At 39.5% G+C, this 22,049-nt stretch overlaps 1 protein-coding gene across 1 annotated transcript in view; it reads right to left on the bottom strand.

Annotated features, from left to right (window-relative positions):
• LOC126175934 (translocation protein SEC62) overlaps positions 1-22,049 on the bottom strand; it is a 112,673-nt gene that overhangs the window by 48,344 nt on the left and 42,280 nt on the right. Inside the window, exons 2-4 of the mRNA XM_049923012.1 lie at positions 18,272-18,395; positions 18,079-18,184; positions 3,007-3,205 (exon numbers count right to left, since the gene is read on the bottom strand). Of these exons, the coding sequence (XP_049778969.1) occupies positions 3,007-3,205; positions 18,079-18,184; positions 18,272-18,395 (429 nt within the window). The remainder of the gene's footprint in view (positions 1-3,006; positions 3,206-18,078; positions 18,185-18,271; positions 18,396-22,049) is intronic.

Here is a 22,049-nt window from a genome sequence, read left to right as displayed (position 1 = left end):
TCCAATCATATTATGGTGTTCACGAAGTCATTGTTGGCTTCCTGTTGTTGTTGGAATCATTGCATCTGCTAAATGGCGATCTGCAGGATGCAGATGTTGTGTGAAAGCATAATAATAGGGGTGCAGCCCATACTTGTGCAGTACGTTAATGACCATGCATTGCGAGACATGCAGCTGCATTGTTATGCTACGTGTACTTTGCTGAGGTTCTTGGTGTATGACCTCCAGAATAGCTTCCTCAGTAACTGAAGTACGGTGAGTCCATGGACGACCTCCGTCACATGATGGTGGAAGGAGAGAACCTTACTCCCAAACGTACAGCTCCAGACGACTAAACACATTTTTATCTGGATTGCTGGATGAGGATATCTAGCAGCATATTCACGAGCAGCAACACTAGCCCAGTTATCAGATGCACCAAGGGACCAGAACCATACCCACATATTCATCATTTGTGTATGCCATGCATCTGTCACACTGGTTCAGAGGTTTGCAATAAAAAAATTTGATACATGTATGCATGTACATTGGAGTCCGTCACGGGTGCATTACTCTGCTCGCAACTAGTCCCTGTCTGGTGGGCAGCGCATACAAGTATAAACACGCTGTCAGTCCTGTGCGCTGTTCCACCTAATGCGCATTACCCCTCTGAGAGATATTGTTCTGCATGATTCATCCTGACATTGCTCACTGTGAAAAGTTCGGTTTCGAATTACACTGTTTCCCTAACAGCAATAGACGTGAGGTTTCCGATCTCATATTGAAAGAATAATAATAATAGTAATAATAATGCATTGAGATACATATTAAACAGCATGTGGTTACCAGCCTCAATGTTGAAAGGCATAATTAGTGGAACCATGGTGATAACACATACAAATAGTAACCGATTTTGGACATTATTTACAAAACGCATTGCTAATCCTACTGGTAATATAAGGTCTTAACAAAATGTAATGGTCCTGAACGAGTCAAGAATAATAGTTGGTACTACTCTATATGGGACCATTGGAGGAGGGTACAAAGAAAACAGGTTTCGCAACTAGTAGATGAAGTGGTGCAAATAAATTAATGCCCACTACATGGAAAGGGCTTCTTTCAAAGGTGACTAATCTTCCATTTCTACGATTGTAGTATGTAAGAGCAAATGTTTTCTAGAGGATACGCTGCAATCGCTGTTGACGATTACGGTGCCAGATACCATACCACCTGGACTACATTTACGAAGTAAAAAACATATGTCTCAACCCAGGATCGAACCATTGACCTCCTGCATGCTAACCCAAAACTCTATCCACTGCACCAACTGTACAGCACAACTAATATGTGCTGACAGAGGTAGTCACCATACATGTGGTTACAATGTTGCCAGACTGCCACTCTTTAACGTCCTTTTTCTACCGGATGTACTCACTGGACGAAATTTTGTGAGAGACATTTTTTTATAGCTGGCATATGATAAGTTGCACTGTGAAGCCCGAGTGCGCGAAGTTTGCTTAACCCTGAAATTAATGATCTGATGGATAGTTTGAGCACAATCTGTGATCTGCTGATGAAGCTATAGAGAAGAATAGTATCATCTTTAAGTGATTAAAAGAGAATAAAGTATGACTTGGACTGAATTTGGAATTGGTTTGATGAATGGCAGCTTGCTCTAAATGTCAAAAAAATGGTTCAAATGGTTCTGAGCAATATGGGACTTAACATCTGTGGTCATCAGTCCCCTAGAACTTAGAACTACTTAAACCTAACAAACCTAAGGACATCACACACATCCATGTCCGAGGCAGGATTCGAACCTGCGACCGTAGCAGTCGCGCGGTGCCGAACTGCGCGCCTAGAACCGCTAGACCACCGCGGCCGGCTCTAAATGTCAAAAAATTAAAATTAATGGACATAGGTAAGAAGAAAAAATTAAAAAAAAAAAAAAAAAAAGAAATCCTTTAATGTTCAAAGAGGACAAGGAGGAAGATATTAGTGTTTAATGTTCTGTTGACATCAAAGTCATCAGAGGCAGAACACACGCTCAGATTCGGGAAGGATGGAGAAGGGAAGCAGCTGTCCCCCTTTGAAGGAACCATCCTGGCATTTGCCTTAAGTGGTTTAGGGAAATTGTGGAAAATCCAAATCAGGATGGCCAGATGCAGGTTTGAACCACTGTCCTCCCAAATGTGAGTCCAGTACGCTAACCACTGCTTGTTTATGATGTTCAAATATGATATTAGTGTCATGCTACTTGATACAGTCATATTGGTGCATCTAGGTGTAATTTTGTAAAGCCACATGAAGTGGAGCAAGTACTTAAGTTCAGTTACAGGGAAGGCGAATGGTTGACTTCTGTTTATCTATAAAAGAGACCACATACAGAACACTTGTGTGAACACTGGTAGGTACCAACAACACGCGAGTCTTAAGAAAATGTTCTGTGAACACAAATCCTTGGAGGTAAGAAGATATTCTTTTGGCTAAATTTTATTGAGATAGTTTACAGAACCGGCATTAGCAACCGACTACAGAACAATGCTATTGCCAGCAACACACATCTTGTCTAAGGACTGCAAAGATAAAGGCTCATGTGCAAGCATATAGACGGAGTTTTTTTGTTGGTTCACTTATGAGGGGAACATTAAATGGAATGACTAGCATTGGTACAAGGTACGTTCTGGCATAAACAGCATGGTGGCTTGCACAGTACATATGTAGATGTAAATGTGAAACATAACATAAAATGGCATTTGTTCACATCCATGTCTCCTTGATCCACAATTTTGGGGGCTACCTAAGTTTTTAGCTTTGAGATACGTCTAACAACAGTGTTTCCAAATACAAGACACTAAAGTTTTCTTTTTCTTTTTATATGTAGTGTACAATAACTCATCATGAGAGGCTTTTCCTTACAGATGAAACTGGTATGTTTTCACTGTATGAGTAATGTTGTTGTTACTAAATCATAAATTTCTGCTCATATCATTAGCATGTAAGATTTAAAATAACCGGAGATGTTACCTGAGAAGCAGACTTTTCATCCTTTTTTTCTCCTTCAGCATGACTACTTTCAGCATCCTCACATTTTTCATCATCCTTTTTACGCTTATCATCACCATCTTTCTTACGATCTTTGTCCTTTTTTTTCAATTTGGCTTTCAGTTCTTGTTCACTTACTGGGATCTTCTTGGCTCGGTGAAAGAACTTATGCCTCAACATTCTAAAATTTTGAAGTTTAAAAATTAATAACAACACAATATCCTAGGCGAAAGACAATGTATGAGGAAAGCAATTCACTTACAGTACAGATGAGGCATAGAAGACAAGCAAATAAGAAGGAATACAGCAGCTTAGCTTGCATTTTTATTCCCCCAAATCAGAGCACACATATATCATATAAGAATGGTTTATTATGTTATGAACCCGTTTATCTTCTCATAAATGTTTCAAAAACTAGATGAACACACCGGGAGACAAAAGATGAGGTGCCCAGTTTATCTTCTATGTTGCAATATTCTCAAGGTTTCATGCAATTGTGAGTAGGGTAGGAGACAGTAAACTCACTTTTCTGTATGATCTTGAGGATACATTAAAGAAAAGCCAAGAGAAGCTGAGTTAGTCTTCAATTCATATATGATGGAATGTAGTTGGAGAGCCATTTAAAATATTATACTGATTCAAAAACGTAGAGGATTAGATTGGTCTTTGGTCTCAAAAGACTGTTATATTCTCTGTAACTGATCAATGTTTCAACTGTTGAACAGTCACATGCGAGACCCTACTTGCAGACCAACATTTGCCAATTCATAAACTGATAGGCTGCCTCTCTAACTGCCTAAAGAACTTTTTATCTCTAGCATCAGCAACATGGAGAACCACGTATTTGACATGACCTGTTTCGGCCTAGACGCCTCCTTGATGTCTGAATAATAAATGGGCCTCATGAGTATTCTTTTTGCTAATTAATTTTTTTTTTCTTTCGGGGAGGTGGGGGTTTGAAATGAATATAATGATTTAACTTCTCACTGAACAGAATTTACAAAGGCAGGGAAACAGAAGATAGTTATGAAGGTATTGTAATAAAATAAAAGAAATCAAGAGTTCATATGGAAGGATTTGAGATATCGTTTTTCCCAAGTGCTGCTTAAGAGTGGAACAGCAGCCAAACAGCATGACAGCGGTTTGATGAAGCCTCTGCCAAGCACTTGAGTATCAATTGAAGAGTAGTCATGTAGGGGGGGGGGGGGGGGGGGGGGCAAGAAAGAACTATACTTTCTGAGACACCATGAAATTGTTAGAAAATCGGCATCAATTCCATAAATAAATTGGCGTATACCCATGCCACATTATGTGCTTCAATGTCATTGATAAAAAGAACATAGGGATATGTGTCTGAGGTGAATGGGGAAGAATAACCACAGAAAACTAATTGTAGGAACAGCAGATGCCAGAAAACATCTACACAAAGAGTCATAAAATATATAATTTGTACATTAAGAAAGTACATTTTGTTCAATCGACTGTTGATTATTGTCTGTCACTCCAGGACCCTTTCCCAACAGGATTAAGGAGAAGATCCAAAGAAAAGGTCTGTTTCATACCAGGTCTGTCTGCTCAGCATGAGTGTTCCAGAGATTTTTGGCCAACTTTAGCAGCAGGTTATGAAAAAGGAGTTGTGGACCAGAGAGAAGTTACTATTAAAAGACTGAAAAATTACTGTTAGAATTCTGAGAGTACATATCACAAAAAATGTCAAGCAATGTATTACTTTCCTGCACATACGAGTGCTACCCAGGAAGTAATCTCCATTTGGCTACAAGGTGAAAATTGGAACCCACAAGGAAAACTTATGAGAAAAATCTTAAAACTACACTTTTGTATTACTTTTCTACACAATCACTGCTCATATTTAGGCCTTTATCATATATCTTAATAAGCTGACCAATTCCCTTTACATTAAATTCTGTACCCGAGATTGTAGCCACCCTGTGACAGCATCCTGAACTTCCTTATCAAACTGCAAGCATTGCGAACCAATCCAGTTTTCATGTGGATGAAGAGGTAGAAATCGTTTGGGGAGCCAATTGCTCAGTGGTAGGACAGGGTTTCAAAAACTTCCCATTTGAAATGTTGAACAATGTTTGTGATTGGGGTACAGTGTGGCCATGCATTGTCATGCAAGAACACAACACCAATGGTCAAGAGTCACTTGTTCTAAATGCCTCATCTTATTTTTTTCAGTTTTCTTAATGTCTCACAGTAGGATTCAGAATTAAACTTCCTTCAGTTCTGTAAAAGCTATAAACAAAATTCCTTTGGTATCCCTAATGAAAATGGTCATAACCGTTCTAACTGACAGAGGGTGATGATTTTTCAAGGTGGTTTCAACTCTCACCAATGACTGCTGTTTCATCTCTGTGTTAACACCAATCAAGATTCTGTTCAGTAGCCATAACTGCAGCATAACAAAAAGTAAGTCTGTAAAAGCTGTCATTCATTTAATATTGAGTTTATCAGAAAGGGGCTTTCGAATCTAATGAGCACCAAACTTGGTATATCCCAACTGTTTAGTCATGATCACTCCGAGACATCTGTGAGAAATTGTCTAGAAATTGGGATCTCACCAAATGCTGGTTTTCATTAGTTTTCTGAAACAGTTCATTACAGAACTACATACGGACAGTCACTTCTGTCATCATAATGAACATTCGTCCTCCCACTTTTAAACAAACACCACCACTTATCACACTGTACTCACTAATCACACGTGGTCTATATACAACACAAAACACGTGAAGAATGTCAGTAACAATGAACTTTATTGCCACTAAATGCCATATTATATGGATTTCACATCTTGTAGGATTTTCAGTTGCAACACTTGTTTTATCAGCATCTGTAGGTAAATAAGGAGTGGAGTGGCTTTTTTGCTATCACAAGCCCACTGATCAACTGCATGAGTCAGTGTAGCAACTGTTCACGTTCCCCATAATTTCCCATGCAACTTTAAAAAGGCATTTCTCAGTATCGCTAGTATTAAACAAAATGATCATGATGATAAAATCAGATAATTTGAATTTATACAAAGTTTATTTTTTCCCATGTAACATTTGATTTTCAAATGAAACAATAGGCATGGGGGCAAAGGGTTGTGGGAGTAGATAACATTGATACCCTGTGTCCTGTGTGAGACACCATTGTAAGATGGCTTGCAAAGTATGAATATAGATAAAACTGTATGTGTAACAATTTGGAGGCTGTCGTCTCACTTTAGGGAGAGCTTTGGCATTGATATGTTCTTGTGGTTGGGGGTGATGTAACCAGAAATGGCACACACAGTCAGGCAGCAGATACCAGATTATATGCAGAAGGGAACAATTTAGGAGAGTTACATGAGTTTTTCACAGACACCAACTCCAACTTAAGTTGTGTCCACACAGTTTAATCCTAATGGTGGAGTAAGCACAGGTGTTTTAGAATGTTTACAATATGTTCCTTTTAAACAAATTTAATGAGATTTTGACTGTATCAAAATTGTTTCACATAGGTCCTGTACACATTAATGCTTCAATCTGAAAGCCTGTTTAGTAGAGAGACTTTATTTGATGGTCTTCTTTTCTATCCAAGTATTTATGACATATACGTGAAAGCACACACACTTGCAGGTACATATGACGCTGAGGGCTTTATATGACAGAATTTAAGTTGAAAAACCTCTCTCTTGAACATTTGTTTGTCATATAAGAGCAAATGATAGTTTAAAAGTTAGTGATTTCTCAGCCACACACTTTTTTTTGTTTCAGAGTATATCATCTGCCTCATAGCATATGTTGAGTAGCCCCCCCTCTCTTTCTAATTACTACACAAACATATGCAAATATTATATTTCTATTTCATGTCCAACTTTGCCACATTGCCCTCTGACTGACTCTCCATTATACACTCCTGGAAATTGAAATAAGAACACCGTGAATTCATTGTCCCAGGAAGGGGAAACTTTATTGACACATTCCTGGGGTCAGATACATCACATGATCACACTGACAGAACCACAGGCACATAGACACAGGCAACAGAGCATGCACAATGTCGGCACTAGTACAGTGTATATCCACCTTTCGCAGCAATGCAGGCTGCTATTCTCCCATGGAGACGATCGTAGAGATGCTGGATGTAGTCCTGTGGAACGGCTTGCCATGCCATTTCCACCTGGCGCCTCAGTTGGACCAGCGTTCGTGCTGGACGTGCAGACCGCGTGAGACGACGCTTCATCCAGTCCCAAACATGCTCAATGGGGGACAGATCCGGAGATCTTGCTGGCCAGGGTAGTTGACTTACACCTTCTAGAGCACGTTGGGTGGCACGGGATACATGCGGACGTGCATTGTCCTGTTGGAACAGCAAGTTCCCTTGCCGGTCTAGGAATGGTAGAACGATGGGTTCGATGACGGTTTGGATGTACCGTGCACTATTCAGTGTCCCCTCGACGATCACCAGTGGTGTACGGCCAGTGTAGGAGATCGCTCCCCACACCATGATGCCGGGCGTTGGCCCTGTGTGCCTCGGTCGTATGCAGTCCTGATTGTGGCGCTCACCTGCACAGCGCCAAACACGCATACGACCATCATTGGCACCAAGGCAGAAGCGACTCTCATCGCTGAAGACGACACGTCTCCATTCGTCCCTCCATTCACGCCTGTCGCGACACCACTGGAGGCGGGCTGCACGGTGTTGGGGCGTGAGCGGAAGACGGCCTAACGGTGTGCGGGACCGTAGCCCAGCTTCATGGAGACGGTTGCGAATGGTCCTCGCCAATACCCCAGGAGCAACAGTGTCCCTAATTCGCTGGGAAGTGGCGGTGCGGTCCCCTACGGCACTGCGTAGGATCCTACGGTCTTGGCGTGCATCCGTGCGTCGCTGCGGTCCGGTCCCAGGTCGACGGGCACGTGCACCTTCCGCCGACCACTGGCGACAACATCGATGTACTGTGGAGACCTCACACCCCACGTGTTGAGCAATTCGGCGATACGTCCACCCGGCCTCCCGCATGCCCACTATACGCCCTCGCTCAAAGTCCGTCAACTGCACATACGGTTCACGTCCACGCTGTCGCGGCATGCTACCAGTGTTAAAGACTGCGATGGAGCTCCGTATGCCACAGAAAACTGGCTGACACTGACGGCGGCGGTGCACAAATGCTGCGCAGCTAGCGCCATTCGACGGCCAACACCGCGGTTCCTGTTGTGTCCGCTGTGCCGTGCGTGTGATCATTGCTTGTACAGCCCTCTCGCAGTGTCCGGAGCAAGTATGGTGGGTCTGACACACCGGTGTCAATGTGTTCTTTTTTCCATTTCCAGGAGTGTATGACATTGCAGTATGTTCACAGCTCTGATAATTGTGGTACCCATTAAGTTGGAGCTGTATGACTTCACCTTATGAGAAAATTTACATTAATACATTCTGGAAACAGTGGCAAAGTAAACATTAACATAAATTCAGCATTTTTCTGCAATTGGTCATATGCAGTCTTTACCGTACCCTGATGTAACATAATGCTGTGCATTCCGAATTAGTGATAGGTGAGCCTGCACAGCAGCAGATGTAGCTTACTATCCCAGCAAAGTGACAGCAATGTTGCTGACCAAGGACACTGAGCATGTGGGCCAGCAGAGACAAAGCCTGTCCTTGGCCAATGCATATGGTGGAATTGCTAGGAGTTTGCCATTCAAGACTGTTCCTGATAGCTGTTGCTTGGTAATGCCAGACAGCATTTCAATATCCTATCAATATAGAGCTGTTATACTTTCACCACTATAGATAGTATTTGATACTCGAAAACACTGCTCGACTCAGAAAGACATACAAATTGTCTAAAACAAAAGCACTTCTCACTCGATAAAAAAATGAGTCACAACACAATGCTGTGCAACCAGAATTAGTGATAGGTGGACCTGACCAACGGCAGACGTACTGTGTTTTAACATTTACTTTAAATACTAATAACTTTCACAGAAAATAAAAATTGGCCGGGAGCGAGTAGGACTCACCCACTCAGGATTCTGTACAAACTTAATTATACGTAAGGACAGTTCATCCATGATGGTACGAGAATTTTTTGCCTCTTGTCAACATTGACACTGGCAAAATATCAGCCCTGGGAATTCCAAGACTTTCAAGAATGTTTTAATTTTAATTTTTAACTCAGATAATAAACAACAAAAGAAACATTTTTTCAGGTGATATAATTACAAATTATGAAAAGGAATGTTGCCACTCACAATATGGTGGAGATGCTGAGTAGCAGATAGGCACAACAAAAAGACTGTCGCAAACAAAGCTTTCGGCGCGCACACACACACACACACACACACACACACACACACGACTGCAGTCTTAGGCGACTGTAGCCACACCCATCCTGGATTTTCCATTGTTTGATAATTACAAATTGAAATTTTTCTCATTTTTTTCTTTACTTGTACTGCAATACTTTGCTTCTCACCAAACTGCATGATTCAAGGTCAATAAGAAGTACCCTATGGATTGTAACGAGTCAGTTTTCAAGTATCAAATTGTTTGACATAAATGGCTGTATCTTCTGATTACATTTGACTTAGAAGCTACCGCCAAGGGGCCATAAACCTTCGTATGTGACATAAATTCTAACAGGGGTCTTACCAGACAGACGGCAGATGGAAAGCTTAGATTTATTACACCACCAAAAGACCTCAGTGTGAGACATGAAGTGTCACCTTGATACATACTCCCATTCCCTAAACAAAGGTTTCTTAACTAATAGATGGGCAGAAAAGACTGTCAATTAAAATCACAAATTTTTATTCCTGTGATATCATTACAAATTAACAATTTTTGGAGTTCCTCCTTTAGTCGTACCACAAAACCTAGCTTTTTGTCAAATTTCATGACTTTAGCCCAATAGGAAGTGCCCTTGCATTTTGATGAGTGAGTTTGTGAGCATCAAAATATGTGACATAAATGGTCCTATCTTTTGATTGCGTTGACTTAAAGGCTTAAATTTTTTACACCACCAAGGGACTACAGATCTTAGAATGTGACATAAATTTCTACTTGATACATCAACTCGTTCCTGATATAAAAATAGGTTTTTAACATACGATGGAAGGACAGGCAGACGCACGGACAGACAACACAGTGATCTTATAAGGGTTCTGTTTTTATGAACTGAGCTACAGAACCCAAAAAATATCACAGCTGCAGCCAAGACGTAATCTGGTGACACACTTAATGTGGCAACAAATGACAAAATTCTAACATTTAGTGGATGTAATTGTAATTAGAGCTACATAACTGAATTTGGAGTTAACTAACTTACATAATGCCATAGACAATAGTAAAAGTCAATGTTGTTTATCTATCAAGAAACTGAGTGAAACCTATTTCCTAGGATTAATTAAATTTCAAGTCTTGGATACAACTAATGTGAACATTCAGTTTAAATTTGGTGACAAATCGTCATCATCGTTGGCAAAAGCAGGAAAAATTCCTTTGGATATGAATGGGCTCATGCTTAGTTTTGATGATGTATTTTAATGTAATCAAATAATAGTAACTTATCATAAGAGAAATTTAATAAATGATTACTGAATCCAAGCAATAAATGGAAACACCACCATGTTCTGTATCAGCTGATGTGGCTTTGGAAGTGGCATTATGGTTTTAATGTAGGTTACAAGATGGAGTTTTTAACTTCATTTCCCTGTATTTAGTTAGTCAAAGAAAGAGATTTGGGGGCAGAGTGGGATACGTCAGAATAAACACAGTGTGTGAACCATGGGTCACTCGAATGGAATTTGCATATTATTTGCGTCAATAAAACATTCTCGGGTTTCAAGCCGCGTCAAGTGGTTTACTGTCCATGAACTTTCGGCAGAGATCTCTGCCATTGGCAAGTGGATGACTGTCATGTGGTTGTCATTGCTGTGCTTATATAGCTGTGCCGTTGCTCATGATGTCACTGGTGCTTGGTCCCGCACCATGTATGGTAATGTTTTGACCGCACGAGGGCCAGGCTCGCTTCAACTCCCTCAACACCGGATCTCACGCTGTACTCAGCTGCACTCCACCGTCTCTATTGAAGGTGTTGTCAGAAATTCTAATCTCTATAGACTCGTTTATCACACTATCCCAGAAGCCATTAGTCCGTTTAGTAATAGATGTCTCATCGAATGCAATTCAGTGTCCGTTTTCCAGAGTATTTTCTGCTACAGCTGACTTTTTGGGATAGCGCAGGCGGTAATGCCTTTCATGTTCTGTGCGGCGCTGTTCAATAGTGTGAACAGACTGGCCAACATAGAACTATCAACATCCACACGGTATCTTGTAAATACCTGGAGTTCTGAGGCCTACATCGTCTTTCACAGATTTCGTTAGCTGCCGAATCTTTGCCGGAGGCCTGAAGATTGTGTTCTCGAACCACAAAACGGCAACAATGCAATCTGTTTGGTGGCTTCTTCAGAGGTCTTCTTCCTTTGAGGCTTGGATGACACTGCTTGTGAGATCAGTTTGTTGTTGCAACCGTTTTCCTTAAAAACTTTGCGTAAGTGGCTCAATTCTCTTAGCAAGTTACCAGCATCTGAGACGGTTTCAGCTTGATGTACTAAGGTCCTCAGAACTGAGTGTTCCTGTGCTGGGTGATGGAAGTTAGTGGCATGTAGATACCGATCCGTGTGGGTGGGCTTGTTCTAAACGCTATGACCTAGAAACACATTCGGTTAACGGCAGACAAGCACGTCCAAGAACGGCAGGAAACCATCCTTCTCTACTTCCATTGTGAAGTCAATGTGGTCGTGGATGCTGTTGAGGTGCTCCAGGAACTCTTCTAACTTTTCTTGTCCATGGGGCAAATGACGAAGGTATCATCGACGTAGCGATAAAAACAGCTCGGCTTTACAGGAGCCGTGTCCAAGGCGATGTCTTCGAAATGCTCCATAAAGAGGTTCGCTACTACTGGAGCTAATGGACTTCCCATCGCCACACCTTCAATTTGGTTAAAATATTCTCCATCATGTATAAAATATGACACCATCAGAGTGTGCTTAAATAAATCCACGATGGTGTCATCAAAGAGCTGGGACAGCACATCAATGGAGTTTGTGATGGGGACACAAGTGAATAAAGAAACCATGCTCTGGAAAACGGACAATGAATTGCATTCGATGAGACGTTTATTATTAAACGGACTAATGGCTTCTGTGATAGTGTGATAAACGAGTCCATAGAGATTAGAATTTCTGACAACACCTTCAATAGAGACGGTGGATTGCAGCTGAGTACAGCATAGGATCTGGTGTTGAGGGAGTTGAAGCGCGCCCGCGGTCACACAGCCAAAACATTACCATCTATGGTGCGGGACCAAGCACCAGTGACGTCACAAGCGATGGCGCAGCTATGTAAGTACGGCAATGACAACCACACATCAGTCATCCACTTGACAATGGCAGAGGAGATCTCTGCTGAAAGCTCGGCGGCAGTAAACCACTTGACGCGGCTTGAAACCCAAGAATGTTTTATTAACGGATATCGCCGCGAAAGCACGCATTCGTACATTATTTGCTTTGGTAGGTACAGTAGAAGTTACTGAGAAACATACTGGGTGGTTGGAATAGTGAAATGTTGAACTCGGTACAATTCTCTGTTGAAGTGCACGTTTCAGACTTGGCAGAATTCTCGTGCAGTGGCACCAAACTTCAGTCATTTTTAGTGAATACATAGAATTCTGGAATTTCCTGGTTAGTTGGTGACAGAGTGCAGCACTGTGTGGTCACCCCCTTACACAACAAGGAGCCAGACTTTTTAGTGGACACCCATTGTTCAGCTGCCTTGGTGCTGAAAGAAAATATTTATTTCCTGTTAGGCAACTGTGCAATACATCCTTCTTTTTCATTCTTCCTTCAGTTCGAATTAATTTTCACAAAATCCCTGCATGAAAACTACTTTTGCTAAAATTAAGAGCTCTGAAGCAATAAGATTAGCCAAGTGCAGTGTTTCTCAACTGTTTTATAAATATAGTGTTTCCTGTAATTAAATCCAAACCCTTTTCAGTGTAAACTGGTAATTTTTTTTCCCAGACGATCCATTGGCTCTTTAGATTATCAAAAAGACATAATCAGAATTATTGAGCTCCTTGTAACTATATGTAATAAGTATTGAAACTTCATCTGTTAGTGGGATGCCCATGCTGATTTGTAGTTCTGGGTGTTATTACTTACTGACAATACATCAATTTTGTTTGGTACATTTTTAGTTTGAAGATGTAAGAATTATTCTGTTCTTGACATCAACATGCAGAATAATGCCCACCACGACATGAAGCTCCTACTGATGCATGTGGTGAGGCAGCCTAAGACAGGGCATCCAAAATGTATCTACAATGAGTAAAAATATCGAGGTGCAGTTTATGCCAAGATACAGTGGACAATGTGGCAATTTTTCTGAAGAATTCAAATATTTTTAATGTTTATAGTAGCCAAATTATGAAAATGACTTTTTTTAATGCAGTTACATCACGTTCAGAGAAGACTTCAATGATATAATGTGTGTCAAACAAGGTCAAATAATAACAAGATAAAAGTGCAGCAAATCACAATGCCAACACCAGGAGAAGTGGACCCACAAAGGTGTGATTTACTGTACCATATATCAGTGAACACAAATCAGGTACGTATTGTGTTTATTACTGTGAGTGTCATATTAAATAAAATGATGTATGAAACTATTGACTTTTGATCACTGATATGCACTATAACACTATTCATGATTGACAATATTGCATGTTCACGGTGAATTTCGTCTGGACTTATTGCAGCACAGGACTGTGTTTTACACTACTTCATGTCTTCAGGAGTGTTCATGTATCCTTGTGGCCCTAGACATTTGTCATGTTAGTACAAAATACAGTACGGTACCTTATGCACAGTGGGGTGTCTTCCAATAATGGTGGCAGCATAACTATAAGTACATGAAGCTAATAGTGGCTATTTAGAGTGCCAGCAATGAAACGGAGACAAATAATGCAATTCTAGAAAATCACACACAACACATTGAAAAATCAAGATCACAGTTCATCCACTTCTCTCATCCAGAGTGGATTTTCAACTGACACTTAGTGTATATTGCGAAGAATGATTTGTCTATAAATTTTAAACAATACTTTGTCTGTTAACAAATCAGTGCAAAGAAATGCTACATCATTTTGCAGTTTTTATGTACACCATTCTGATAACTGTAATAGATTAAGAAAGTCATTGCCATGGAACTCTTGATAGAGCAAAACATGAAATGTGTGGGAAAGTAGTGATAACAGAACATTCCTCTGGTTCATCCCATCTACACCATCGATCTGCTTCATACTGAGGTGTGGACTATATGTTACTATCGCAAAAATTTTAGTTGCATTTCTCTCATCAGTTACAATTCTCCACACTTCCAGTTTCTTGAAGATTTTGATAACATTTGCGCATACAAATTGTGAGGATTTTGCAAGATCAGGAAAATTCTTTACATTTTCTGCGAAGACTTTGCAAAAACTGAACCTCAATATATATTTTTACTCATTCTAGATATATTTGAGGTGTACTGTAGTAAGTGCCTGACCTTGTTTGTAATCTACATGCTGATCCTGTCAATCAATTTAAAATCCCCATTTTCTGTCGCAAAACATTACACTGTATGGTGCAGTGGTAGTTACTGAAGCAGGTGTCAAACACCAATCTTACACCAGTGAGGGACAGGCTGGAGTGGCTAATGTTAGTCTTTCCATCCTGAGAATGCTCTCACCACAAAGCGTGCATGTGTATCTCAAGAAATTCTACTGATGCAGTATTCATTGTCCACATTCTATTTCAATATGTCAACATCTAAGCTTCCAGTAGAGAAGACTGGACACACAAAATAGGCTACATTTGTAATGTATAAGCATAATATGGTGAAACCCCACTTTTACACTTTTCAAGTGACTTCAAAAAAGTTGGGTAAAATGTGGGAAAATGTAAAACGTTGGAAATAACTTTTTAAGCAGTACAAGTTACTTATAGGATATTCCCTTCGGTGTTCACACTTTATGTATGATATATGTACATAATAGGCATCAAAATACTTGTCAGGAACTCGTTTATTGTCTAATATAGGTTTATTACCTAATGAAAACGAATGATGCAATGGAACTGGTAACTGTCTGGGAAGCAGGAACATTTGAGTCAATTTCATACATCATAGCCGACATTTTTGGAAATTTATTTAAATAATAAAACACTGTGCCAGTTATCTGGTTTTTTTTTTTTTTTTTTTTTTTTTATGCTTAGCCCGATGCGTTTTGAGAATTTTTTCTCGTTGTCAAGTGTAAATATTTACATAAATATTTTGTGTGGTGTTTGCATAAGTGTTGGTCTGTGTCTCTTGCATGGTAGTTGTCTTTATGCGGTTATCAGGTATTGTGCCTCCTAAGTTATGTGAAAAACACACACATGAAAACTATCACTGACATTGATTGATTGTTTAACATCACAAAAAAATATATACATAAATACCGCACTTGACAATGAGAATAAATTCTCTAAACACAATTTGTTTAGCATGAAAAAATACATAATTGGCACTACGTTTAACTAAAAACATTTAAACAATGCAAAGTGAGTGAAGGTGTGAAACAAGTCTACAAGTGCCCAAACAACAAAACACGCTAAATAAGGTTTGACAAAGATGTCACAACAATCATGAAAATGCGCACATGCAGTACAGACTGTTTATAAATGGTTGTGATTGCTCATGATATCTTCATTCGGAGGTGGGGGGGGGGGGGGGGGGGAACCTAGTTACTTCCATCAGCCACTGAACTGTGTAGAGCTTGGCAGCGGCAGCACATAGAGCACGAATTGTTCCCATTTTCCACCTGTTTACTAGTTCAACCTGCCGAGTACGGCACCCTGGTGTCAAGAAACTTAACCACGTAATGTTTGTACACTACTTGACGGCCAGTGCCATACCAGTGTCATTTTACGCCTGTCTTTTTTTTCCTTAACCATTTTTTCATAAAGTGTAAACTACAGGAAAGTTACACATGTTGATGCAAAACTGGGTGCAAATTAACATTGTGGACATAGGAAATTTGACACGAGTGATAAAAAATGTTGTAAACTGCGGGGAAACATTAATTCCAGGAACCTAATAGCAGGGTTCTACTGTAATACATCATCATTCACTAAAAGACAGTAAATGATCTTTTGTTTACTTCATCAATAAAGGATGTTTATAAATTAAATTAAAAGTTTCTACATAATTATTTAATTTTATAAAATTAATATACGTAAATCAAAATTACTGCAACAGGTATTCAAAAGTCTTAAAACAAAAAATGTTATTTTAAAGCAACTCAGGCAAATCTTTGAATTTCACTATCTTTGTGTGCTAGTTATATCTTTGGATGCCATTATACTGTGTGAAAGAGTTTTTGGCAGGAAGTTTTTTCATGGCAAGTGTGGATGAGCAGGAGTCTGAATGCAAGCAGAAGCAGTGTCAGAAAAAACTGAAGTACAGTGTTTTTGTTTGATGTTTGCAGTGCAAAGCAACAAATCGTAAATAACTTAATACATCAATCAAAGATGGAAGTGAAAATTACTTCATAAAAATCACCAGATTCACACGTTGCATACAAAATCACAAATACCGGCATCTAATGGAATGACTACCATCAACAATCACTGAGAGGACTGACTTAAAAGACAAGTAAAATGATGTTGTGCTTCCTGTTCTTTAATATCTCACAAAACATCATAACAAACTCATTATATTTAGAGTAAATTGCAACTACAGTCGAAAAGCCGGTATATTTAATAGCCAAGAACAATCATGAGAGCAGGAGTGCTATGTGTGCACAAGCTTAAAGTATGGTAAAACCTTTGTCAGATCTGATACAAAAAAAGTAAAGCTGTCATTAGCCCATAGGTTGGCTTGCACACCACAGTATCTTATTAGGCATGGTCCTATTGGAGGCAGTCTGCAATTGCCTTTCTCTGACCTTTGAACTGACTTGTACAGCCAATTACAGTAGGACCAGCAGTTTAAACTGGACACAGTGCAACTCAGAATAGACAAACATTGCCAGAAGTGCAAGAAGTGACAAGTGACATAAAAATCATAGTACTGTCCAAGGATCGAACTTCAGACATCTGGCACCATAGCCTGCAATTTAACCACTCACTCATCCATACATGATGACAAATTTTAAATAGCAGTATTTCTTGACAAGGCTCACTATATGAAATGATTTTTCAGTCTACACTCTCTCCTACAAGTGGTGCATGGTTGAGGTATATGTGTAAATCTCAGTCACAAACAACAGAAGAGGTAAACTTAAAATTTTCAATGAATTTAAATTTAATTTCTTAACATCATACCTTGCAAATGCTATCTGATTTCATAATGTTCGTTTATCCCTCAACATTCAAATTAAATCCCATAACTACTGATTTTGATACTACACATTTCTCTCCCATTAAAAACTGCGCAAGGATCCTTATTATATTGTCTTACAATTCATTTCTTTATAGGATTCACTTCTGAACCAATATCTGAATACTGCAGAACAGTTCTGATTCTTTAAAATTTAGGTTAGTTAAATCAGAGTACTAACACGGATAAAAGAATGATACCTGTACAGAGTCAACACTATTGTCTTGTGTCAGTAGAGTTATATTTATGGTACTGATAAATGTTATAATTATGCTAACTTTTCTGAGATAAATTTACAGAAAAAATCTGAACAAACTACCTTAAGGAATTGGCCCTTGACTGCATAACCAAAGTAGAGAGGCAAATGTGCTTTCCGTGAAGAACACTTACTTTCTGCATGAGATCCTGATACCATAAAAGGATGTGATACACGTATGGACAAATGACCTAAGAAGTTACCACATACACAAAACATTAAGCAAGTTTGCAACAAAAAGTTATTAGAGGGTATATCTGATATCTCAAATTCCATATGGCTACCACAACACAAATGAGAATTACAATTACTGAACACAGCAGACCTGACTAAGCTCAAAGGATCCTTACCTGTCTAGAAACTCAACTACGTCAATCCTGGAAGAAAAGAATGCTTCCTCTCCTTCTTTGGCCTGTACCCAATGTGAAGCCATCACTGCGTCTACTGCTTTCACAGCTGCAAAAGTAATAAACTGAAACAGTGCTATAATGTATTAATTATTCTGTTAATCACAGTAGGCTATTCCTTGTACAAAGGATATACCTGTAAAGTATTCTACATTGTGGTTTAAAAACTTTGTTTTCTTCGTAGGCACATTCTTGCGCAGCCATTTTGCTAATGCATATTCTTCCTTTGATGGTTTCTCTGGTTCATCTTCCGGCAGCTCCTGAAGAAAAGTAAGACATTTCATTACAAATAAACAGCTCCTCCAATTAACTGCCAAGCAGACTAAGTTATAATTTATTTTAAATTGTAAAGTTTCATTTAGCTCTATAAGGGCAAATCAAAATTAATTTAATTCAAAATAATTGCACAAGAGCTTCTTTCACCATTTGTTGTACTGCATCAGAAAATTAACTTTCTTGTTCACAAATCATCAAATTTCTTCAATACATCTTTGTATACAATCACTTCCCTTCCGAGACCATATGACAACAAACACCTTCAACTGTTTTGCAGACAAATCCTTTCTGTATTGCCCTTATTAATTAAGCTAGCAACTGCTAATCTACCAAGCAAGATATCAACACTCATAAATCTAATATCGTGAAAATGTTTTATGTCTCATGGAAACTTCTGACATTTGTTAGGGGATGACAAGAACTGTTAACATTTCTTGGTGATTTGGCTTCCAGCTGTTATTTCTTATACAATTTTTTCCTGGTTTAATGTGCTTATTTATCTGTCCACTGACTGTTTTACAACGAAACAGGATTTGTCAGCTTAATACGAGGAAAAACATAATCCACATCTACAGATATATAAAAAATATATATACGTGTTTAATGAGAACAGGTGGTTGGCAATCGTCTTGTTGAAGGAACTATTACAGAAATTTGTCTATTGTGATACAGGAAAGCCTAATTCAATGTAGCCAGACAAAGTGTGGACCCCCATCCTCACAAATACACTACCTTATGTGGTTTGTATGCTGCCCAGTCGCATTAATGTGACCAACTGCCAAAAGCCTGAATAACCACCTTTTGCAGTGCAGACTACTGTAAAATGTGCTGGATGAATGTCAATCAGGTTCTGGAAGTTACCAACGAGGATGGGGAACCACGACAACACCAGTGCCATGGCCAGTCGTATAAGCCTAGTTTACACGACGACATTGAGTTGCGTCACTCGTTGCACGCAAATGGTTTCATATTTGACAGTAGACATAGCGAAACCAGTATATACTTCAGTTTCGTCATTTTGTGGGTTCCCAACTCATGCCTGAAATGAAAGTTTCGACAGCTACACGTCGCACAAGTTGTGATGGAGTTAAAGGTTGTTGCATGGAAACGCTGCACAAGAAAAAAATAAGAAACATGTTTCGATTCGTGACTGGATGAAGAAAAGACATCAGAGCGATTGCTCAGCATCCTTGCTCAAATTATTTGTAATGGAAGACCCAAGAAGTTCTTTTAATTATTTTAGAATGTCACCAGAACTGTTTACATTTCTTCTAAATAGTGTTAATTATGCAATAAGGAATAAAGATATTGCATAAAGCACTGTCGCCAGAACTGAAATTACATATCACATTGCATGCATTACTATCGAGAACACTCGGCATGCTGTAAGATGTTGGTGATGACACATTTTCAGTAACACCAATAATTATTAACATTAGCAGTAACAATTATTAACATTGACAGCAGTAATTATTCGAAGCGGGTCGCATTAAGAAGAGAATGGTTTGCAAACTTCTCTCTTGAAGATAGATCTGTACAGTGGCAGTATTTCAAAACTCAAACATATGTCAATGGGGAGCACTGCTGTGATGTTTTAAATAGATGAATACTGAATAAAGACTGTAGCTTCTTGGTTTGCTTAGCCTTCCCTCCTGTCAACAATATGACTTAAAAAAAAAAAAAAAAGAGTGAGCCAACTCGAACGACGGGATTTTAGTCTTGTAGACAAGAGCATTTCTACAGCTAGAATTACATTTGCTTGCATTTTTCTTAATTCAGTTGTATATGTGCTCTTAATTCAATAAATTTTGCCCTGCAGCTCAGATATTGTCAAACTATCTATGTTCTGATCGCACATGATGGTCTCAGGAGCAACAATGTGTTGCTTATTTTTGTAATCGGCATCACTGAAAATCCACAAACACCTATGCAAAGCATATCTATCCACAAAGCAAACATTATTCTCCATTCCCCACTTCATGTTTCAGTTTGTCTACAGTCTACAAAGACACATAACCTCAAAAACTCATGCAACTAGTGTCGCCAAAGTTGGAACACGCCGAAACTGTTTAGTTTCACCGACTAATTGCGCAAACGCACGGCGCACATGGACAGTGGCAGGTAGCGCAGCTGCCTGCAACCTAGTGTCGTCGTGTAAACTAGGCTTTAGGTTTCTCGGATGAGGATCCACAGCACAAACAGCCCAATAAAACTGTTCCTACACACACACACACACACACACACAGACACGACACGACACTTACTCACTCACTCTTGCAGATAAATTTAGAACCATGACCATGTTGTCATGTCCCTGTCACATCTTCATGTCTTCCCTCCTGTCTGTCTGAAAAACTACGTGGCATCCATAATTATGAATAAAATATTGAGCTCAAGAAGAAGTGAGAAGTTAGTATCGTCAATAACTGCTGGATGTAGAGAGGATATTTTTGCTATTAGTCTAGCACCAGAGAATTACTCCAAGCAGTCTAGCCAATAGCCGTATGTGGGAAAAATGGGTAATAATAACAGGACAGCAAACTATCACTGAAGTGCAGGGGAGTGGCCTCCTGCTGATCTACAAGTGAATAGCTGCTGGGAGAGACATACACTACAGCCCTTGGATGTATGATAGTCATATAAAAAGCATTAAACTCTAAAGATATGTTATAATGTGTCAGAATATTTCAAGAGATATGCTTTGATGGTCCCTTTAAATATATGTATTTTAATTATTTCTTTCAACTCCTTGATAAATATTATACAATTTTAGTCCCCAACAGAAAATGCAGTTTGAGATGTTGTTTGTTTTCCGTTGGTAACTCCAAACTGGCTCTTGTTTGATGATCATGTCTACAACAATTTGTGACCTATTTACTAATGTTTTTCGTGATGTGCTTCACAAATTGGCAGATAACCTCATTTGGTACAGTATGGATACCAAACTTTTCACATATTTCCTAACAATTAGCCAGACTACTACTGTCAGTTACACCACCGCCTTTAGTCTTCCCACACACGATGGACCTTGCGAAGTGGGATGCCTTGTGTGCCTCTACAATACAGATAGTCATACTGTAGGCACAATGAAATCAAGACATACCTGTGGAGAGGCTGGACTAATATAAGGGTCTTGAAGGGGGGCAGCAGCCTTAATGATAGTTGCAGAAGCAGCAGCCTGGGTGAGTGACTGATCTGGCCCTGTAAAAATGAAATGACTGTGTGGCATTGATGGCCAGGAGACTCCATCCAGAGAAGTTCGGCCATCAGGTTGCAAGTCTTATTTGAGGTGACGCCACATTGGGTGACTTGTATGTCGGTGATGATGAGATAATGATCAGGACAACACAACACCCAGTCCACGAGCGGAGAAAATCTCCAACCCAGCCAGGAACTGAACCCGGGCCCATTGCATGGTGGGCAAACATGTAACCACTCAGCTAAGTAGGCGGACACCTGGCCTTGTAACATAGACAATATGACCACGCTATGTTGATACTGCGAACAGCTGAAAGCAAGGGGGAAACTACAGTTGTTATTTCTTCCGAGAATGTGCGGCAATATTGTACAGCTTAATGATGATGGCATCCTCTAGGATAAAATATTCCAGAGGTAAAATAGTTCCCCATTTGGATCTC

The sequence above is a fragment of the Schistocerca cancellata genome, chromosome 3, assembly GCF_023864275.1.
Source record: "Schistocerca cancellata isolate TAMUIC-IGC-003103 chromosome 3, iqSchCanc2.1, whole genome shotgun sequence".
Classification (NCBI taxonomy): domain Eukaryota; kingdom Metazoa; phylum Arthropoda; class Insecta; order Orthoptera; family Acrididae; genus Schistocerca; species Schistocerca cancellata.
Note: the sequence above shows the minus strand (reverse complement) of the source record. Positions and strands in the feature narration are given on the sequence as shown.